Source organism: Lytechinus variegatus, chromosome 1, assembly GCF_018143015.1.
Source record: "Lytechinus variegatus isolate NC3 chromosome 1, Lvar_3.0, whole genome shotgun sequence".
Lineage (NCBI taxonomy): Eukaryota > Metazoa > Echinodermata > Echinoidea > Temnopleuroida > Toxopneustidae > Lytechinus > Lytechinus variegatus.
This window is the reverse complement of record NC_054740.1, coordinates 54,605,297-54,627,256: the sequence shown is the minus strand read 5'-3', so window position 1 is coordinate 54,627,256 and position 21,960 is coordinate 54,605,297. Positions and strand designations below refer to the sequence as shown.

The 21,960-nt window shown below is 37.7% G+C and overlaps 1 protein-coding gene across 4 annotated transcripts in view; it reads right to left on the bottom strand.

The window, feature by feature from the left end:
• Window positions 1–21,960, bottom strand: part of LOC121417119 (oxysterol-binding protein-related protein 1-like) — a 70,691-nt gene that overhangs the window by 42,910 nt on the left and 5,821 nt on the right. For all 4 annotated transcript variants that reach the window (XM_041610719.1, XM_041610726.1, XM_041610704.1 and 1 more), the window contains exons 4-13: window positions 21,337–21,448; window positions 20,505–20,590; window positions 12,545–12,757; window positions 10,540–10,584; window positions 10,075–10,145; window positions 8,535–8,598; window positions 6,228–6,329; window positions 4,727–4,876; window positions 4,027–4,129; window positions 3,463–3,557 (exon numbers count right to left, since the gene is read on the bottom strand). In XM_041610719.1, the coding sequence (XP_041466653.1) occupies window positions 3,463–3,557; window positions 4,027–4,129; window positions 4,727–4,876; window positions 6,228–6,329; window positions 8,535–8,598; window positions 10,075–10,145; window positions 10,540–10,584; window positions 12,545–12,757; window positions 20,505–20,590; window positions 21,337–21,448 (1,041 nt within the window). The remainder of the gene's footprint in view (window positions 1–3,462; window positions 3,558–4,026; window positions 4,130–4,726; window positions 4,877–6,227; window positions 6,330–8,534; window positions 8,599–10,074; window positions 10,146–10,539; window positions 10,585–12,544; window positions 12,758–20,504; window positions 20,591–21,336; window positions 21,449–21,960) is intronic.

Here is a 21,960-nt window from a genome sequence, read left to right as displayed (position 1 = left end):
GATGTTCAGTGATACTTGGTTACTCTTATTTCCACATTTTATGAACTAGACCAATACACTTACAGAGATAGGATGGTAATTCAACAAATACCCCCAATGTTGCCAAAATTCATTGACCTCACACGACCTTTGACCTTGATCATGTGACCTGAAACTTGTACAGGATATTCAGTGATACTTGATTACTCTTATGTCCAAGTTTCAAAAGTCAGATCAATAAACTTGCAAAGTTATGATGGTAATTCAACAGATACCCCCATTATGGCCAAAGTTCATTGACCTTTGACCTCGGTCATGTGACCTAAAATGCGCACAGGATGTTCAGTGATACTTGATTACTCTTATGTCCAAGTTTTATGAACTAGACCAATACACTTACAGAGATAGGATGGTAATTCAACAAATACCCCCAATTCGGCCAAAGTTTATTGACCCTAAATGACCTTTGACCTTGATCATGTGACCTGAAACTTGCACAGGATATTGAGTGATACTTGATTACTATTATGTCCAAGTTTCATGAATCAGATCCAAAAACTTTTAAAGTTTTGATTGTAATTCAATAGATACCCCCAAATCGGCCAAAGTTCATTGACCCCAAATGACCTTTGACCTTGGTCATGTGATGTGAAACTCATGCAGGATGTTTGGTGATACTTGATTAACCTTATGTCCAGGTTTAATGACCTAGGTCTATATATTTCCTAAGTTATGATGACATTTCAAAAACTTAACCTCAGGTTAAGATTTTGATGTTGATTCCCCCAACATTGTCTAAAGTCAAAGTTCATTGACCCTAAATAACCTTTGACCTTGGTCATGTGACATGAAACTCTAATAGGATGTTCAGTAATACTTGATTAACCTTATGGCCAAGTTTCATGAACTAGGTCCATATACTTTCTAAGTTATGATGTCATTTCAAAAACTTAACCTCAGGTTAAGATTTGATGTTGACGCCGCCGCCGTCGCCGTCGGAAAAGCGGCGCCTATAGTCTCACTCTGCTATGCAGGTGAGACAAAAATCAAACCAGCATAACGCTCAGATTTCATCAAAATCAGATGTAAAATAAGAAAGTTATGACATTTGAAAGTTTCACTTCTTTTTCACAAAACATGTGCACAACTCAGTGACAAGCAAATGAGACAGACAATGATGTCCGTCACTCACTATTTCTTTTGTTTTTTATTGTTTCAATTATACAATATTCATTTTTTACAGATTTGACAATAGGGACCAACTTAACTGAATCATATAGTTTTTAAGGAATGCTAGTTCCACATGTTCATGGAGGAATCAATCTTTGTTTCACTCGACAATGAGGGGAAAATCAAAATATTTCATATTTCATGTAATAGAATACAAAAGAAATAGTAAGTGGATGACGTGGATGACTTTCTGCAGGTAAACAATATATTTTTAGATGTCGATGTGACGGAACAAAACCTACTCTCCCCCATTTTTGTAACTTTCTTTCATCATTTGAAACTGCTGATCATAACATACCATAGCACAAAGGAAATGCAAATTAGAGAAACATGATGGCAAGTGGGCTATCATTCTGAATACTTTAAAGGTCAAGTCCACCTCAGAAAAATGTTGATTTGAATCAATAGAGAAAAATCAGACAAGCACAATGCTGAAGATTTCATCAAAATCGGATGTAAAATAAGAAAGTTATGACATTTCAAAGTTTCGCTTATTTTTAACAAAATAGTTATATGAACGAGCCAGTTACATCCAAATGAGAGAGTTGATGATGTCACTCACTGACTATTTCTTTTGTTTTTTATTGTTTGAATTATACAATATTTCAATTTTTACGAATTTGACGATTAGGACCTCCTTGCCTGAAGCACAAAATGTTAAAATAATGGAATTCCACGCGTTCAGGGAGGAATGAAACTTCATTTCACATGACAATGACGAGAAAATCAAAATATTTCATATTTCAAAAAATAAAAAAAAAGAAATAGTGAGTGAATGACATCATCGACTCTCTCATTTGGATGTAGCTGGCTCGTTCATATAACTGTTTTTGTGAAATGAAGCGAAACTTTGAAATGTCATAACTTTCTTATTTTACATCCGATTTTGATGAAATTTTCAGTGTTATGCTTGTAGAATTTTTCTCTTCTTATTCAAATCAAGTTTTTGTTGGGGTGGACTTGTCCTTTAAGGAGGCAATAAAGCAGAAGGCTGTTTTTGTTGTTTGATATTATTTTTTTATAAAGGACAAGTGCCTGAATTTTTTTGTTGTAAACAAACACATATGTTTTCTTATCTTATACTATCTTGTATGTTAGACATCTTATTTTATATGCCAACATCATCTGAAATCTTATATGTGATCCATTATATCATCTATGTTTTTTTATATGTATACTTTGATGAAAAGGATCAATAAAACATGAATTACAAAAAAAAGTGGATGACGTCATCAGTCTCCTCATTCGCATACCGACCAGGATGTGCATACAACTGTTTTGTGAAATTAAGCATCCGATTTTGTTGAAGTTTTCAGTATTTTGCTTGTTGGATTTTTCTCTTTTTATTCAAATAAACTTTTTGTTGGGGTGGACTTGTCCTTTAAGCATAGCGATCGATCATATAACTGATTTTTGTGTTAGATCATACACAATGATCGATGCAATCGATTATAAGAGTTAGCCCCATGATCAATCACTGATCATTATGTTACCTGGCCAAGGAGGGTGTTTCATAAACATTTTTGTCCAAAAATTTTGTTGGATCTTACAACTTCCCTTGATTTTGATTGGCTGAAAAGCTCTGTAACTATAGTAACTGTTGGATAAAACATCCAACTCCATGAAACAATCCCAGGCTTCCGGAGCGTTGTGGCCCAGTGGATTAGTCTTTAGACTTTGAAACAGAGGGTCATGGGTTCGAATCCCAGCCAATGCGTTATTTCCTTCGGCAAGAAATTTATCCACACTGTGCTGCACTCAACCCACGTGAGGTAAATGGGTACCCAGCAGGAATTTATTCCTTGAAATGCCACCGCGCTGAAAAAGGCTGTGGGGCTAAAGCCAGGGTAATAATATCCAATTAAGCGCATAGGGACACATTTGGCAGTGATATGCGCTATATAAGCATATTGGTATTATTATTATTCTGCACTTACATTTGAATGTAGAAATATTTGAAAGCAGAGCAGAAGCAACTGAAAAAATGACTACCAATCTGCTGTATTGATAAGTCAGAGCAAGATCTGCCACATATTTCCCCTTTAAATAAAGGAGAGGTGAATAAGACCAAGACTCACCGACTTTAACTTATTCAGCCCCAAGTCAATCAAGTGGAATGCTTCTGGCAGTCTCTCCTGCGTAATGTGATTCAGCTGTGCTGACTTTAAAAATGACTACTGAATAATTTTTCACAAAATACACAAAGAAAATTGATAAAGATTGATACATATATTTATCATGCACAATACGTACCTCTTCCTGGCCGGACACCACAGCCATACAACTAGACAGGGCGCTACAAGCTTCGTGAGATCTATCAACAATGCCTTCCAGCCGTCTGGTTAGCTCTGACAAAGAGGAAATGCGGCAAAGGATGACTTTCAATATTACCTGCAGTTTACATGCCAGTGCAGCATCAAAATCCACATTTCAAAATAAATGCTGTATTCTTTAGAAAGCAGGTATAATGTAACAGAACTGACTTTTACTTATTCAGCCCCTTGTCAAAATACAACAAGTGGAACGCCTCTGGCAGTCTCGCCTGCATTACGTGATTCAATATAGCAGCTGTGCTGACTCTAAATCGACTACTGAATAATTATTCACAAAAAACAATTCATATGATAGTAAAAAACTATGTTCAGTGACCCTAAATGACATTTGTCCTTGATCATGTGACCCAAGACATGTACAAGACGATCAGTGATACTTGATTACCTTATGTACATGTATGTCCACATTTCATGAACTAGATCCACAACCTTTCAAAGTTATGATGGCCTTTCAACAAATACCCCTAAGTTTGACTATATATACCTGTAATATTAATACTGTCATCTGTGCTGCCTTTGAACCCTTCCATCCATTGTGAAAGATTTCTGATGCTCTCCTCCAAGAGGTGGTGTCGTGTTTGAGCATTCTGGAATCGAAGAAAAAGGACAGAGAATTAATCACTTGAAGGTAAATGCCAGTTGTGGTAACGATATTAAAATGCGTTCATACAGAATCCAAACTGAGTGTTTGTATAAATAAAAAATATGTGCCAAAGGATTCTGGAAGAAATTGTGTAATTGCTGAGAAATTAGCAAATGAGCACAGGATTCGAGTCAAGCATCGGGCCAACATTCAAAGCAATAATAATACATTGTCCCACGTGCGCTTATCTGTGTTGGTGATCTTCAGTGTGAACATTTTTCAGCGTAGATTTCAAGATTTCACTAAGTTCAGTTTATGCAACTGTACCAGATCTAGATCCTCGATGATGTACTGACAATTAAGCCTGGTTTTACAGACTTTCTCATGAAATCAGTGATTTCTGCAACTACTGGCATTTCTCTTTTTCTCTCTGGAATTTCCAATTTTTCTGCAACAGACATGCATGTGCCTGATATGATTTTGAGGAAGTCATTTTTCATAAAATCTGCAGTATATCTTATGATAAGAGAGAAAAAAGGATAAAGGATAAAATGCTGAAAGGAAAGGTTCGGTTTCCAACTCCAATTCAGCAAGGTCATACCTTTAAGGTATCTTGGATGGAGCTCAAGGCAAGGAGTTTCTTCTTATCTTCTCCTTCCTCATCATCTTCAGAATCGGAGTCGGCGATGATGCAGGAACTAGCCAATCTCTCACTGTAGGATCGATGCTCCCTCAGAGCCGATATCCATTTCTAGGTGTTGGAAGAAACAAAACAAAGCAGTAAATAACAAAAGTAATAATTTGGGTTTCCAAAAATTTAAAATTAGAAATAAACTTCTCTGAAAAATAGTTCTTCTTCTACTTCATACTTCTAAATTAATCAAGGTGAATAAAAGACAAGATACAAGAGTTTCTTTGACACCATTTTTTGCAGACTGCTTAGAAGTTTCACTGAGATTGCTCAATATGCACATGTCATGCTGGAGTGAACCCAGAACTTCAAACCTTATTTCTCCTTATTATTTGAAGCTCTGAATTTTTTTCTGCATTCAATCAAGCACTTACATGGGCAATTTTTGATCAATTTTGACAAAATATTTATAATTCAAAAGCTTCGGATGTGCATTTTGAAGCTCACTTAAAATCTTTAAAATCATTTGTGAGGATGTGTTGCATTCTGAGTTGCCTCGGTTGCCGAACCGATTAAGTGGCTCAATAATGTGGCTCAATATGCATGTACCCAGCTGGTTAAGTGAAGAGGCGCTATCTTTTACAGTGCATACTGGGTAATACAAAGCTTGCGTGTGCTTGCATTATTTCAAATCTCCCAAAATATAAAGCCTTATTTACCAAAAATTACAAAAATCAAAACATTTTAGTGATATGACAAGATAATAGTGGAGCGTTGTGGTTCAGTGGAATAGTCTCCGGATTTTGAAACAGAGGGTCGTGGGTTCAAATCTCAGCCATGGCTTAATTTCTTTCGGCAAGAAATTTATTCACATTGTGCTGCTCTCGACCCAGGTGATGTGAATGGGTACCCGGTAGGATTTATTCCTTGAACGCTCTAGCGCCTAGTAATATGGTGGCTCAGCTACAGCTGTGGTAATAATGTGATACCAAGTATCAAAGCACAGTTGAGTATATGCACATAGTAACTGCACTATATCAATGGACATATTATTATTATTGTTATAATTTTGATTGATGCATATATTCTATTTTGAATGAGAGCACCGTTAAAAACTAATCAACAACATTAAGAACAACATATTGTTTGTTGTTTTGGGGTTGGCTGGGCACGACTGACCTCGAGGTCAGAACAAGCCTTGAGATACAAAACATATATACCTCCAGGATTTTCCAAAAGGGGGGCAAACTTTTCAGAGGATATTTTGTATTTTTCAACCACAAATTAAGGGTATTTCATACCAAAAAAATTTGACAAGCAAAAAAAAAAAGAAAAAAGGTCAATTTCTAAAGAGGGGGCACGTGTCTGTTTTAATGGCATTTTTACATTACAAATTTTTAATTTTGCTTCTCAAAGGGGGGTGGGGCACATGCCCCCTGTGTCTCCCCCCCCTGGATCTGCGCCTGTTTACCTCTCTAGTCAAGTCTTTGGAGAATTTTTCATCTAGCATCCAGAGATGGGTGGATCCTTCATTGTACCTCACCGCAAACATATATTCATTATCAACATTGATCTGAAACAAAAGAACAATACAAAGAATGTACAATTAATAACAACAAGTGGAATGCCTCTGGCCGTCTCACCTGCATCACGCGGTTCAATATAGCAGCAGTGCTGACTTTGAATACTACTCTAACTCGCACAAGATGTTCAGTGATACATGGTTACTCTTATGTCCACTTTTTATGAACTAGACCAATAAACTTACAGAGATATGATGGTTATTCAACAAAAAAACCCAATACGGCCAAAGTTCATTGACCTTACATGACCTTTGACCTTGATCATGTGACCTGAAACTCGCACAGGATGTTCAGTGATACTTGATTACTCTTATGTACAAGTTTCATGAATCAGATCCATAAACTTTCAAAGTTATGATGGTAATTCAACAGATACACCCAATTTGGCCAAAGTTCATTGACCTTTGACCTTGGTCATGTGACCTGAAACGCGCACAGGATGTTCAGTGATACTTGATTACTCTAATGTCCAAGTTTAATGAACTAGACCAATAAACTTTCAAAGTTATGATGGTAATTCAACAGATACCCCCGATTCGGCCAAAGTTCATTGACCCTAAATGACCTTTGACCTTAATCATGGGACCTGAAACTTGCACAAAATGTTCAGTGATGCTTGATTACTATTATGTCCAAGTTTCATGAATCAGATCCATAAACTTTCAAAGTTATGATGGGAATTCAACAGATATCCCCAACTCGGCCAAAGTTCATTGACCCTAAATGACCTTTGACCTTGGTCATGTGACGTGAAACTCATGCAGGATGTTCAGTAATACTTGATTAACCTTATGTCCAAGTTTCATGAACTAGGTCCATATACTTTCTAAGTTATGATGTCATTTCAAAAACTTAACCTCAGGTTAAGATTTGATGTTGACGCCGCCGTCGGAAAAGCGGCGCCTATAGTCTCACTCTGCTTCACAGGTGAGACAAAAACTGGATGCAGCACTCTATGTCATAAAAGGAGGGGGCATTATAAACTACTGTTTCTTTTTCAAATTTAAACACTTCGGCCTGTATTCTGAAATCGGGTTTAAATAAAACCTGGTTTAAAGTTGTGGTTTAAGTATGGAGAGCCAATTGGGGCACAAATCCTTACCGGTCCACATTCAATCTATTAACTCATATGACACTCAAATTGTTCATAGTTGTCTGGGAATGATAACTGAAGTATTTCCTTCATTATGAAAGCAAAAGGAAACAAAACAGTAAACATAAGAAATATACAATATAACAGAATTTTTGGCTCCCCATAATTTTAGCACAGAGTTGTGGTCTAAGTTACACCTGACATAAGAATACGGGTCTTTAGGTTTCCAGGGATCTCACTGATGATTACTCATTCTTCACTTCACTTTCTATTCATCATTGGTCGCTGAAATATATCTTTACTCATTTAATTCTCAATTGCAGCCATCTTAAAACTGCTCTACCAACACATCTTTCATAATGACCGGTGTGTTGGCTCAGTTGGTAGAGGGTCCATATCACAACCAGGAGGTTGGGAGTTCAAACCCTGGCCGCGTTAGACCAAAAGACGTTAAAAGATGTGAGTTGCTGCTACCCTGTTTGGCTTACAATAATTAAAGGGATAGCGTCTCGTCAATCTGGCTCTGCACAGTGGCTGCTGGGCCCACAATCAATTGGGCAAAGCAAGTTTTCGGAATATTTCATTCCGTGTCTATTTCGAATAGAATAAAATATGGGTAATAATGAACATGGGTGCTGCATGTATTATATAATTCACACATTTTTCTTACTATTTTGTCATTTTTTCAAAACTTGAATGAGTGATGAATATGTGGTGAGGTAGTAAAATGGACTAAAATGCTTAATTCATGGGTCCATATTCTGAAGTCAGGATTAATTTGAACTCTGGTTTTAAGTTTTGGTTTAACTTTGGAAAGCCAGTTGTTAATACATCTCTAACAGTAGAGGTTAATTGTATCACTTTACTATTGGACTCCCAAAACATTATTAACTGCCTAGAAAGGATAAGTATAACAGATGTCTTCACCATTAAAGAATTAGTAAAGAACACAGTAAACATGAGAAACGTTCACTGTAAACAAAATTTGGAAACATTTGGCTTCCCGTAAATTTAGCACAGAGTTAAACCATGGTCTGGGTTAATCCAGACTTCAGAATACGGGCCATAAAGTTTCCTTCCTGCTATTTTTTTGTGTACAGACCTTTATATCAGCGTGCTCCAGACTTTTGCAGCCCTGTCTCTTCACTCCTGTATATGCATCAGTCCTGGAAAGACACACACAAAATTAAAATAGAAATTATACAAGAAAAAAAATTAATTATAGAACCTGAAGGTGAGAGCGGTGTTGGCTCAGTCGGTAACGCGTCTGCCCGTCGAACCAAAGATCGTGGGTTCGAGTCCACCCCTGGCAGATGACTGAAGCCAGTGCGTTGTGTGTAAACGTCTCTCCCATGTTTCATAGATGCAGGCTATGTTACAATGGAAAACACTCCGTCCCTCGGATAGGACGTTAAATGGAGGCCCCGTGTAGAGGAGAGTCACCACCTTTGCACGTTAAGAACCTATTGCACTATTCGTATAAGAGTAGGGGGAAACCCCGGTGTAGTGGTCCACCTGCATTCCCCCAATCAGTTATATCGGGAGGAGAGACCTGCGGGTCACAGTGATTCAGTTCGCTTTTCGCCTCCCAGGCACAGGTGACGCCAAAACAAATAATAATAATAAGGTATACGAAGAAGAAATAAAAAAGATCACTTAACTGCAAATTAAATGATAGATATCTAAACTTTGTGCAGTGCCCTTATAAAAGTTTGATCAGTTTGTTTTGTGACCTAGTTTAGTTCAATTTTATGATATTGCAATATTAATCCTTCCATAAAACTAAGAATAGGCCTACATTCAGGCCTTGTTGGGAATCTATTTAAATATCTATTGTATCGTATATACCCGGTGTATATATCTGTATAAATTTGTATGTATACATGCATTTGCAGAAGCGTAGTGATTGCAGAACTTTGTTGATATGAACTGAAATGATTTGCATCAAAATGTCTCCTTATTTATTTGCTGAATTCATCTGTCACTAATAAAAATCAAATATGCAGTATGACTGATGCCTGATGAAATCAATCTGATTGTTAATGTCCTGCTAATGCTGATATTTTTTAATAATAAACAAATACATCTACATTATATAACATATATACTAGCGTGGAGAGTTGTGGCCCAGTGGATTAGTCTCCGGACTTTGAAACAGAGGGTCGTGGGTTCGAATCCCAACCATGGCATAATTTCCTTCAGCTAGAAATGGATCCACAATGTGCTGCACTCAACTCAGGTGAGGTAAATGGGTACCTGGCAGGAATTTATTCTTTGAAACACAGCGGGCGTAACAGCTGCACTGCTAAAGTCAGGGTAATTATGCTGCATATACTGTAGAGCGCTTAGAGACTTCTGACAAAGTAAGTATTAAGCACTATATAAGCAAGTATAATTTTTTTATTATTATCATTACTACATAAATAATTAAATACCTAAATGAATAATCAAATAGATGTATAATGAATGACATTGTAATTAACAAAGGAATATATAAATAAAAAATTAAAGGTACAATTTATTTAATTTTCAATATTTTACATACCTATTTTGATCTTGAGGGCTCAAAAACAAGAAAATTTCATATCTAAGCTTAATCATAAAAACAATGAATTTCTCTTGGCATTGAATGATGATTTTACCTGTTCCTGTAATAGCTCAGCATACCTTGGTCAAGTACTACCCAAAGATGTCGCCTTCTCATCAAACCAGCCTACAATAAGATGAATAAAGAAATATATGAATGACTAAATGAACAAATAAAAATAAATACATAAATGGATGGATGGATGAATTGATGGGCGGACGGATGGACAAATGAATGACTAATTATCAAACAAATGGATGGATGGATGACTATATCACAAATGAATGAATGGATGAATATATGAGGAAATGAATACATATATAAAGCAAAAATTAATGATAAACAAATCAATTGATGAATTGAAAAATGAATGAATAAACAAATAAATAAATACATGAATCAATCTTTCTATCTATTCCTTTTGCAATCTATCTATCTATCTATTAATCAATACGCTCCAAATGGAGCTCACACTGCTAAATAAGAACCCAAATTTTAAGTAATAGTTTCTCTCACTCACCCTATAAAGCGGTCCTTCAAACTTATTGACATAGCTCTGAACAACCTGTAATCAAGAAAATAGTAAAATGATTAGTCAGAAACAATTAAGAATGTTAATCAAATATAAACAGTACACAGCTAGCTTCAAATCTTTATATTCATACCACTTTCCCATTGTTATTTATCAATTTGTCCTCTTAAACATAAACATACACAAGCACATTATTAAAATCAATTACATTATAAAAAAACACTTTCAACAAATGAAAACATTATAATTGACTATTTGATTTGATCATTTTAGCAAACTTAAATTCCAACTTCAATTCTGTGCCTATTCTATAAAAAAAAATATTGTTCAAGCTAATGTTTAGCACAATAAACACCTGGGGTGGTATTCTGAGGTCATTTTATCTTTAAAATATTTTATTTTATCTCTTAAAATGAAATTGGTATTCTGAGATGACATTTTATCCCCGAGATAAAATTTACAATTTTATCTTGCGTATAAATTTCATCTTGCGTAACCAGATGATACGCAACAGAACAGTGCCTGCGTAGACATACCCATCGCGTATCTGGGAATTGCAACGCGGATGATGTGCTTGTGCCCCAGTTACTTTTAAGAAAAAATAAAATAAACTTAAAAAGAGGGTATGGTTTCACCAATATTTCTAGGTGAATTAACCCAAAATGTTGACATGAAAATGAAGAAAAATTACATATTTATTGAGAATAACACCTTAACGCTATTCCTGTACAACCAGAAAGTATTTCATAGGATATGTCTTGACTAATATTGTCTTTGAAATGATGCTTGGAAAGATGCGATAGAGACTTCGAAAAAAGATGAGAGTATTGTCCTTTTTGTTAAAAAGAAATCTCTGTAAAGACGCGCAAGCGTATAGTGCAAGCGTATTTGAAGTCAATTAATTGACGCAATCTGTCCCCTTTGCCACACCTCCTGGCGGAATGGATTTCAATTGGTTGAGTGACACGAGAGAGCTATAAAAGCGTTTCTAATTGGATATTGATTAAAAAGTAGGTGTGTCTTACAGAGATAAAATGAAGATAAAATTGTTCTCAGAATACCAATTCGGAGAGATTTTAATGGTATTTTATCTCACTGATTTTAACGGAGATAAAATATTTTATTTTATCGGAGTTAAAATGGATCTCAGAATACCAACCCTGGGTAGAGTAGCCTATTCACAGTATTCAGTATTTTAGAAAAGTCTTCTAAACATGGTTTACATCTTGAAATGGTCAGAAATGGGATCTACCGTATATAAATTTGGAAAGTGATCAATAACAACTCTCTTTGGATGAGTTGTGGTCTAGTGGTTCTGACTCTGACTCGCCTTTCAACAGAGAGTCATGGGTTCAAATCCTAGCCGTGGCGTGTATTCCATTTCCTTCAACAAAAAATTTATCCACACTGTGCTGCACTCAACCCAGGTGAGGTAAATGGGTAATAGCAGGAAATAATTTCTCAAAAGCTGTGTGCACCTGAATTGGTAGCCTAGCTTAGCCGGGTAATAATAGTAGCAGAGCCCGCTGTGGAAGGAAGCACAGGAGGTAAGAGCCCCCCCCCCCCCAAAAAAAAGGGGACACCTTTTTGCTAAAGGAATATTGTAAACAATTGAATTAGAACCCTATGATGAGTATTGCCTTACCCCCCCCCCACAATCCTGTGCCTCTCTTTTTGAAGTGAGGATGCAAAATGGTCCATTTCAGAAATCGATAACTTTTGTTTTGGTTTCTTGTGTTTGGGGGTTCTTATTTTTTTGGGGGGGGACAAAAAGTCCTTTTTTGCGGCAATATCTTTTTTTATGTGTTGCTTTTCTAAAAAGAATGCCAAGCAAAATGAAACAATTTTCTATTCTTCTCAATATAGCAAAGTCTGGATGTGCCCCTTGTAAAATACACAAAACTCTATTCCAAACCATTCAATATAAGAAGAGGAGAAAAGATTAAGCATATATAAAGTTTAACAAAGAGTCTGTTCTTTCCTTATTCCATACCTTTACTGGACGAAGGCTGACTAGCTGTCTGATGTGGTGCGACTGGGCAAGGTCAAGGCTCGTTTGACCCTTGGTGTTCTTCAAATCAGTCTTCGCCCCACTCTGAAGCAAGAAAATGGCTGCCTCTCGCTGATCGCTGTAACAAGCCCGATGGAGAGGAGTATTTCCACTTGCGTCTGTGCAATTTATGTCAGGGGGCCTTGGGCCTTTTAGCTAACAAAAAAAAGATAAAATGTATGGATTAAAAGTTTCAATTCTTGCATTATTAATTAAGACCTTGATGCGCAGTTAATTTCCCATCTTTGTAAACATTATGGTGTTCTTGCAATTACTAATGCACTATACAAAATATGAATTGAAATGGGGCCATTTTTACAGAGGGAATGTACAAGAAAATTATTCTAAATTCATCCTACATCTAGTACTAAATCAATCAAGTCAGTTTATTTCTGTTCATCTGTTCTTACTTTGTCATTTAATGTAAAACATTAATTCAAAACATATCTTGATATCTCTTTATATAAACATATTAACACAGTAAAATCGTGAGGATTGGTTGAGCATAGCATTTATAAGCTACAATGCAGACAAATTATAGTTATTATTCTGTTCACTGTGCAAACAGCTATCAGCCTCAAGTACATGACCTTAACTTTATCAACAGCTGCTGCATGTTAAAACACATATATTGGATGTTTTAATAATGATTCATCAGATGTTATCAACCTGATTATATTCTTGACCGACCTTTCTATGGCACTCAAAGAGATAAGGATCTACTCTATTTTGGGAGTAATACATATCTACAGAATTAGATTGTAGATAAAAATCAGCTCTACTACGTATTGGTTATTCTCTATCATTGATACATGTATTGCAGTTTGTTCTTAATCAGAGAGAAATAAGAAGAAGTTTGACAGATTATGTTCTCAGGCTGGATTAAAAGATATCTTCTATATCAATCTTTCTACCCTCACTTTCTAGTAAAGACAGAACATAGTTACTAAATTACATGTAACACCTCAAATAGATATAATCTCTCATCTAAATTCATGATAAGTTTGCACAAATGTGTACATTAACATGAACATACTGCACATGTAGCTACTCTTACTTGTTCACTTTTTATTACAATAATTTGGAGGGAGGTCTGCTTTAATTTGTGGGAATACTTCTCCTAGGTAGCAACTTGCCCAACTTAAATGTCCCTCTGCATGTCTCCTACTATCCCGCAGACCCGCACCCCTCCCACATTTTTCCTCTCCTTTAATCCTCCAACCCCCCCCCCCTGCCCTACTACCCTCCCTCACCCCTCCCATCTTCTTCTTCTCTCTCCTTCAACCCATCCATCCCCAACCCTCCGTCCCCTACTACCCACCCCACCCCTCCCATCTTTCTCTCTCTCTCTTTCAACCCATCCATCCCCAACCCTCCGTCCCCTACTACCCTTCCCCACCCCTCCCATCTTCCTCTCTCTCTCTCTCCTTCAACCCATCCATACCCAACCCTCCGTCCCCTACTATCCTGTCCCCTACTACCCTCCCCCACCCCTCCCATCTTCCTCTCTCTCCTCCAACCCATCCATCCCCAACCCTCCATCCCCTACTATCCTGTCCCCTACTACCCTTCCCCACCCCTCCCATCTTCTCTCTCTCTCTCTCTCTCTCCTTCAACCCATCCATCCCCAACCCTCCGTCCCCTTCTACCCTCCCCCACCCCTCCCATCTTCTCCTCTCTCCTTCAACCCATCCATCCCCAAACCTCCGTCCCCTACTACCCTCCCCCACCCCTCCCATCTTCCTCTCTCTCTCCTACAACCCATCCATCCCCAACCCTTTGTCCCCTTCTACCCACCCCTCCCATCTTCTTCTTCTCTCTCCTTCAACCCATCCATCCCCAACCCTCCATCCCCTACTATCCTGTCCCCTACTACCCTCCCCACCCCTCCCATCTTCCTCTCTCTCTCTCCTTCAACCCATCCATCCCCAACCCTCCATCCCCTACTATCCTGTCCCCTACTACCCTCCCCACCCCTCCCATCTTCCTCTCTCTCTCCTTCAACCCATCCATCCCAAACCCTCCGTCCCCTACTACCCTTCCCCACCACCCCTCCCATCTTCTTCCTCTCACTCACCTTCAATCCATCCCTCCTCCTGTCAACTACTATTCTACCCCATGCTATCCTCCCCCATCTTTCCCAGTTTCTTCATCTCACCCGTTCAACCCATCCATCCCCCTCCCTGTCTCCAGCTACTACCATTTCCTCTACTAAACCTCCCACCCCTCCACCTTCTTTTGCTCTCAGCTTCTTTAAATATCCCTCTCCTATCCTTAAGACTGTCTATTTCTCCTTCAATATCCATCAATTCCTAACTTTCCCTCTCCTTCCCCATACCTTTCATCCAAGTCCGCTCTCTTTCTCTCGCCCCCCCCCCCTTGCTTAAAGCTTGTGTATAGTTTTGGTAAATCCACCAAAATGCACCTATCACTATTCCAATTCATTGCTAGCTAATATGAATGAATATGCCCTATAACAGTTATAACAGGAGGATATGAAATGAAAATGTGTTTTACAGGATAAATTTTGCGATTTTACATGGAAATTTAACTTGATCGGGTCACCCGATCAAATTAAAATATCTGTGTGTTTTGTCTTTAAATTAAATCCTATTCCAAATCATGGAATGGGCTGAAACTTTCAAGATATGTTCTTTGTCTGTATCTTTTGGATATCTAATCACTAGATTTATAAGATAAGTGCTTGAATGCCCATTTTTTAAATTTAAAACAAGCATCGCCGAGAGAGGGCGCTATATATCCAAGATTTGAATATTTGAAATTTTCTCAGAGAAGTGCAGTTGGAAAAATATCTAACAATCTCTACGCTTCGGTAAGACTGTCATATGTGACTCGGCATACCGAAATGAGAGACAAGTCGCAAATGAAAATTCCTAGAAATTCGACAAACTAATAAAAAAGTCAAAATTTTGAAGATTTTGTTTTTTTCATTTTTAGATTCTTCCATGTTTCATAATTACTGTGTGAAAAAATGAGTGAATTTGATGACGGGAAAGTGATAAAAAACAGTTTTTCTGCGAGTGTTTTTTTTTCGGTCAGTTCGAAATTTTTTGATACTTGGCACGCTCGATTTCATCGAATTTCGCTTCATACTAAGCTCCGCCCCTAGCAACGTAACGCCATTGTTGATTGGCTATTCATTTAAACTCAAGTACAGCTGGCGGCGTCCGCCGACCGTCCGCTCGATCGATCGGTTCAATGAGCCTCAAAAGAAAGATCAAAAGCATCGCTTTCAATAGGTATTCTGAAATTGAAAAGGGGGCTTCTGAAAGTTAACAAACGGGATTCAACTTCTAAAGGGCTATTTTTTGTAATAATGGTAGTTGGTACTAGGCGGGGGCGTTAGCGATAGATTGATAGGCCTACCTGATTTAGAGTGTATAGCTAGCTTGTCTCGCGAAAAAGGTCATGCGTAAACGCAAAGTGTTTATATAACACGGTTTGTTGGCGAGGATTAATTTCATAAAACATAACATGGACATGTTGAAGATTCTCTTTATTATTTGCAAGTGATCGGGATGTTTCGATGAGAAAACTCTAATTTCAAAATAAAGGGTTTAAAATACATAAAAGTGTTGTATGTTCGCGAATGTGGGTTAATTGATCTGCAGTATATCATTAACAAAATAAAAAAAGTTCATCATGAAAGCTTTGTGGGCTTTATTATTTCCAACTATTTTTGCCTTCAATTTTTTTATCATGTTTGAATGAACGATAGAGAAAGAAATAAATGTCAGAACTTCGACAACTGAGGCACGGATCCAGGGGATGGCACGTCCCCCCCCCCCCCCCCCGAGAAGAAAAAAAAACAAAATTTGTAATTTAAAAATGCCATTGAAGCCGAGATGTACCCCGGGATGTACCCCTTTTTGAAATCGAAGACTTCTATTCTTTTTTTTTGCTTGTCAGTTTTTTGGCGGGTACGAAGTATCTAAAAAAAATCCTTTTTTGGTAAATCCTGGATCCGCCCCTGACTTTGACAAATGAAATATGGGACCATGCAGTAGGCCTGCATTTAATTTTTGGATAATGGTATACGGGTCTTACGATATTGATTGAAAATATTAGTCATTTAAAATACACCTATTGAAATTATCATTTCCTAAAAGTCATCGTCACGTTGTCCCATTCGACTTTGCCCAGATCTATTCTCTCTTTCCCTCTCTGTTATTCTCTTACCTTCTTCTTTCGTCTTTCTTGTGTTTTATTTTTTCCTTTCTACTGCTCCCCCTTTTCGTTCGCAATTTTCTTTCAGATCAGTCGGTCTCTTCTTTCTAAATCTCCCCCCCCTTATTCTTCCTCAACCCCTTTCTCTTCTTTAATCTTATTCGTTAATTCCTCTTCTGTTTTCCGTTCTTTTCCCCTTTCGATCTCTTTTTTTCTATGTCGATTATTTTCTCCTCTTTTTTTTCTTCTCTCTGCCCTTTCTTCACCCTCCACCTTTCCCCCCTATTTTCACCTTTTCTTCTTTTTCGTTTCTATTCACATAATTCTGTTTCTCGTTCTTCTCTCTTTTTGCCGGTTTTTCTTTCTTCTTTCCTTCCGTCTTTTCTCCCTCCCTCACCCACCGCCTCATTCCTCTTCCTTTTATCTTCGTTCCTCCTTAATAATTTATATTATTTTTGTTTTCGTTCTCCCTCTCACCTGCTCATCCCCACGATCTTATTCCTCCCCCTCCATTTCTATTTTCTTCCTCTTTACCTCATTTCTTCCCCCTTTCCTTCTTTCTCTTTCTTGCTCATCCGAACGTCTTATTCCTCTTCTTTTCCCCTCTTATTTTTTGTTGTTCTATATCCTTCTTCTCCCCGTTCGATCTTCTATTTTTTTTTATATCACAGCCGTTCTTTATTCTTCCTTGCCACATCCATCGTCTTTCCTCCACGCCCTTTTTCTTCTTGTTCTTATCTTTGTTTTATCCTCTTCATATTTCGGTTTATCGTTCTTTCCCAGTTTGATCTTCTCTTTTGTGTGTGTAAGCAAGTGCCATTTTTCGTATGCCAATTTCTACCCCCAAATGCCATCACAAACGTGTTCTGTACGTGCAGCCCATTTCACACCCGAGAATTAAGGGCCCGTTTTTATTCCGTTAAAGGGACCCCTTTGCTTTCTGATATAGGTGACCTTTCTCTTATCAGTGCCCCTTTTACCCAAATAAAGTGCCCCTTACCAACACGCTGTGCCTCTTTCACCTGGGAAAGACAAGTTTTGTCACGGTGTATAACGAGTGCCCCTTTTAAACAAGAAATAAACAATATTCTGAGGGAAAAAAATAATCATACGTGCATTAGTAAGTTTCATGTGTCAGGTGAGTGGGTAGATGAGTACAGATGGGGGATTCTCCCCCAAAAAAAACAACAACAACAAAAATCACAAGCAAGAAAAAAGAAAGAATAAGAGAAGGAAATAGAGATATGACATTATTCTGAATAGGCCTATGTAAAAATCTATCACAAATTGGATTTTCGTTAGAAAAAAAGGTGATATTTGCTTGCTCGCAGCGTCGATACTACAGCCAATTAAAAAAAAAAATTCGCTCACCACACTACTGTAGATGCCTTTCTTTTTTAAAAAAAAAGATTTAGTGCCCTTTTAACGAGAAGGTGCCATTTTTCCTAGTGCCCCCCCTCCCTTCAAATTCGCTCCAACGCCCCTGAAGTAAAGTGCTTCAAAGGGCTTGTGATTATAATTTTTAATCTACATAAAGTCAAAAGCAATAGAACGGGCTATGGCAGAGAAATAAAAACAAAGGATCCCCCTTATCCTTTCATTCCCGCCCGTGCTTTAAAGAGATTTTAATGTGTGCCTTTTAATTATCTTATTTTATCCAAGAGTTTATAGGCTAAGATTTCGCCGGTTTTACGGTTAGTAATGGCGAAATGAAAGCCAAGCACAAGAACTGTGAATTGTTTCTGTAGAAGGATCAAAGGAGATCAGCGCTTTGTAACTTTGGAAAAAGCTCTTAACAAGAAGTAATTATCATTATTAACCCAAGCTCACAACCCGTAGTTTGGGCGGCCAGAACCCCGTAACACAAAGGCTAACGATCAATTGTGAATACAAAAGTACAATTGGTTGGTGCCGTAATCACCTTTACAGTATAAACAGACCGCGCCGGCGCTGGGCGGCCGGCCGTCAGATCGACCGTTGTCTGGATTTTGTATGTTACTCGCGCGCTACGTCCGGGCTTTTGTTATTTCAAAACGTGCTAAGTGTCGATCATCAACTCAGAAATGGCGTGTTCAGTGCGATATCAAAAGTCGAGACTGCATTTAAAGACGGATGATTGGAAAATTAACAAAACGGACAAAGAAAACAGAGAACTATAAACACAACCGGGTTGTCTTGTTTTAATGTTTGAATCATACTTGCAATTAGATTTAAAATGGCGGCTAGTTTTAAGGTTTAAAATGAGACTTGGTGATTTTATTATTTATTTTAAATCTATTTATTATTATTATTACGTTTTTCTCTCTCTCTTTTAGGGGATCTCTCTCCTCCAAAATAAATCATTCAATCTTACAAAGGCTTTTGCATGGTCTCATTCTTTATCTGTTACTGTGTTAGAATAAAATATTGGTTGTGCTTGATTTGATCCGAATCAGCATTCATGTTGGAGGTGCCATGGCCGAGCTGTGTCTGGCTATACATGGAGAGCGCGGTCAGGCGCCGATCCCCGCGGCTACGACATTTTTGCTCTTATATCCTGCATTCAGATACATGGAAATCCTTTACGCATTATTTGTAACTTGGTGTGCACTTGTTTGTTTAAAAAGTGAAAGCGTATCTTCCCTAATCCATCCTCTGTTGGAAATTATGATGGGACTTAATTACTCATGGTACCTCCTGGCTCTTTTTGTTGTAGAATTAAGACGTTTATGTCAAGGGTTTTTTTTTCTCTGCATCACTTTTAGAATCACTTTAACCTTTTTTTCATTATACCTTTCTGTATTTTGTTCTAATTTTGAATCATTTCAATGCTGTATACCCCCCCCATGATGGATACGATATTGAACCCATTTATTGAACAAATTATTCCCGTTTTTACTCACACTGTCTCAATCTAACTTAAATATTGATAAAACATGAGCACATAAGTAAAGGTGAGGTACGAATTATTTTGAAGGCCCATCTTACCATTTTACAAGGGATATTTTTTTTAGAACACGCGGTTAAAGTTCAGGTCATAATGACACGCTTGATAGACTACATGTCACGAGTCCGGGTAAGAGTAAACGCCATCGACATTCAAACAAGCCGATGGCACAATCCCTCCTCCATGGTTTTATGTCCAACTTTTTAACCCCGCCTTTTATTTCATTAATAAGGGAGATCATGGCATTCTTTTTTTCTTTCACGAAGATTATTATAAAACCCCGGTTTAACCAATGATGTGTACGTAGACGATAATTGATTGACGTGGAACGTTGTTTCGTCTTGCAGTCGCGCGTGACTAACAAGTTGACTATTGTTCTCAATGCAGCCTCCTCATTGGTTAATCGTTTCGCCTTTTTTGGCACGCGGTTACTAGGGCCTTTCGGTTAGCTCGGCGGTGGCAAAATATATTTTTTTTCATGGAGCAGGGTCAAAACGGAAGTCAAACTTCGAAGGCGTTTTTCTCTTGATTTTTATTTTCAAGAGCCCAATTCTTCCTCCATTCTAAAGCTAATATCTCCACTAATATTTACTCCTAAGGGTCGAGTGATATATCAAATTAAAGGTAAAGAAACGGGGAATAATAATCACTAAAAAAGTTGGATTTGAAAAATTCCGACTTGTCTCTCATTTCGGTATGCCGAGTCACATATTAGATGATATTCGATTATCAATCACTTTATTGACCCTTTACCAAAGCTATACACAGGCTTTAAGTTGTCATGCTCACCACTTTAGCCATGATTTCAATATCACCCTCTGATGCAGCATGGAGTAAAGTTTGGTGGGACTTCAGCTGCTGTGATTGTTCAGCACCTTCAATCAGAGAATAGGAAAGAAAAAAAATTGATTCGACAAGTACTTGAATTTCTTGGGTATAAAGTAAACGTGAGAAACCCTTAATACCTGTTTAGGGTTCATCAAAAAAAGCAAGTGAACCTGGGGTTGCATATGAAGGGGCAGCACCAGGTTACTGGTGGGCAAGATAGTGGTGAAAAGGTGACAATATATATTTTCTCAAATAATGATCCTTATTTTTTTATAGACTTTTCTCTCCCCCCCCTTATAATTATTTCCCATTTTTCTCTTTATTTTCTAAAAAAATCAAAAGGGCGCAGTATTCCCCTGCCTTAGTGTTGTAATCTGAAAGAAAAATCTTGTTTGTAATGAGCCTGTAAACCATCAGGGGCCTGTCTTACAAAAAGTTGTGATTGATCCGATCAATCGCAACTATGGAAAGCCATCAAAGTCAACATACAAAATGCATGATTGTTTAAAAAAAAATATAGATATTATTGTAAATCCATAAAATAATTAATTTCTTGACAATTTGGTGTGTTCTCCTTTGTTTACAAAGGACATTTTGCAAAGTTCCTGTAGAAAAAAATTATGACGTTGATGGATTTCCATAGAGTTACGTTTGATTGAATCAATCGTAACTCTTTGTAAGATGGGGCCCTGAATTCCATCCCGATTTCGGATTGAATAACACTTCAATGCCCTCTCCCCCCCTGTAAACTTGTAATTGGGAATGGGTGCGAAATTGATGAACAATATAATACCTTCGAGTAGTCTCTTGACTTCTAGTCCAAGTGCTAGTTCCTTGGGCGACATGCCTTCTCCATTGATAGCAAAGACATCAGCACCATGCTCAATTAAGAGCTGCACTATGTCCTGGTGAAGAAAGGGAGCAAATTTGGCCTTAAAAACTCAAATACATGTACAGGTAACTCTAATTAAGTCAAATCTCTTTGGACCGCAGAAATTTGTTCGATTTATGAGAAATTTGACTTGAAAAAGGTATCATATATTAAACACATGTTTTGAATAACCAGGGCCCGGTAACACAAAGGTTTGATAGCGATTAATCGTTAAATGAAATAGCCTAGATCAAGATCATCATTGCATGCACATTTTGCTCATTAGACTGACGAGGAACCAATCAGAATTGCTCTTTTACTTGTGATTGCTTAATCACTAGCCTATGTGTTACAGGAGCCCTGGTCTAAGAAAAATGCTTCAACTAAGGCGAACATTCAACGTATGGAAGGTCGGCTTGGGCAGAGTCACCTATATTTTAACCCTAATTAGACTGCTGTTACACAGGTGGAGGGGGCTGATTGAACCCTACACATCATTAAAAACACAGGATTTATAGTTTCATTATCTATTTGGCAAATTATGAA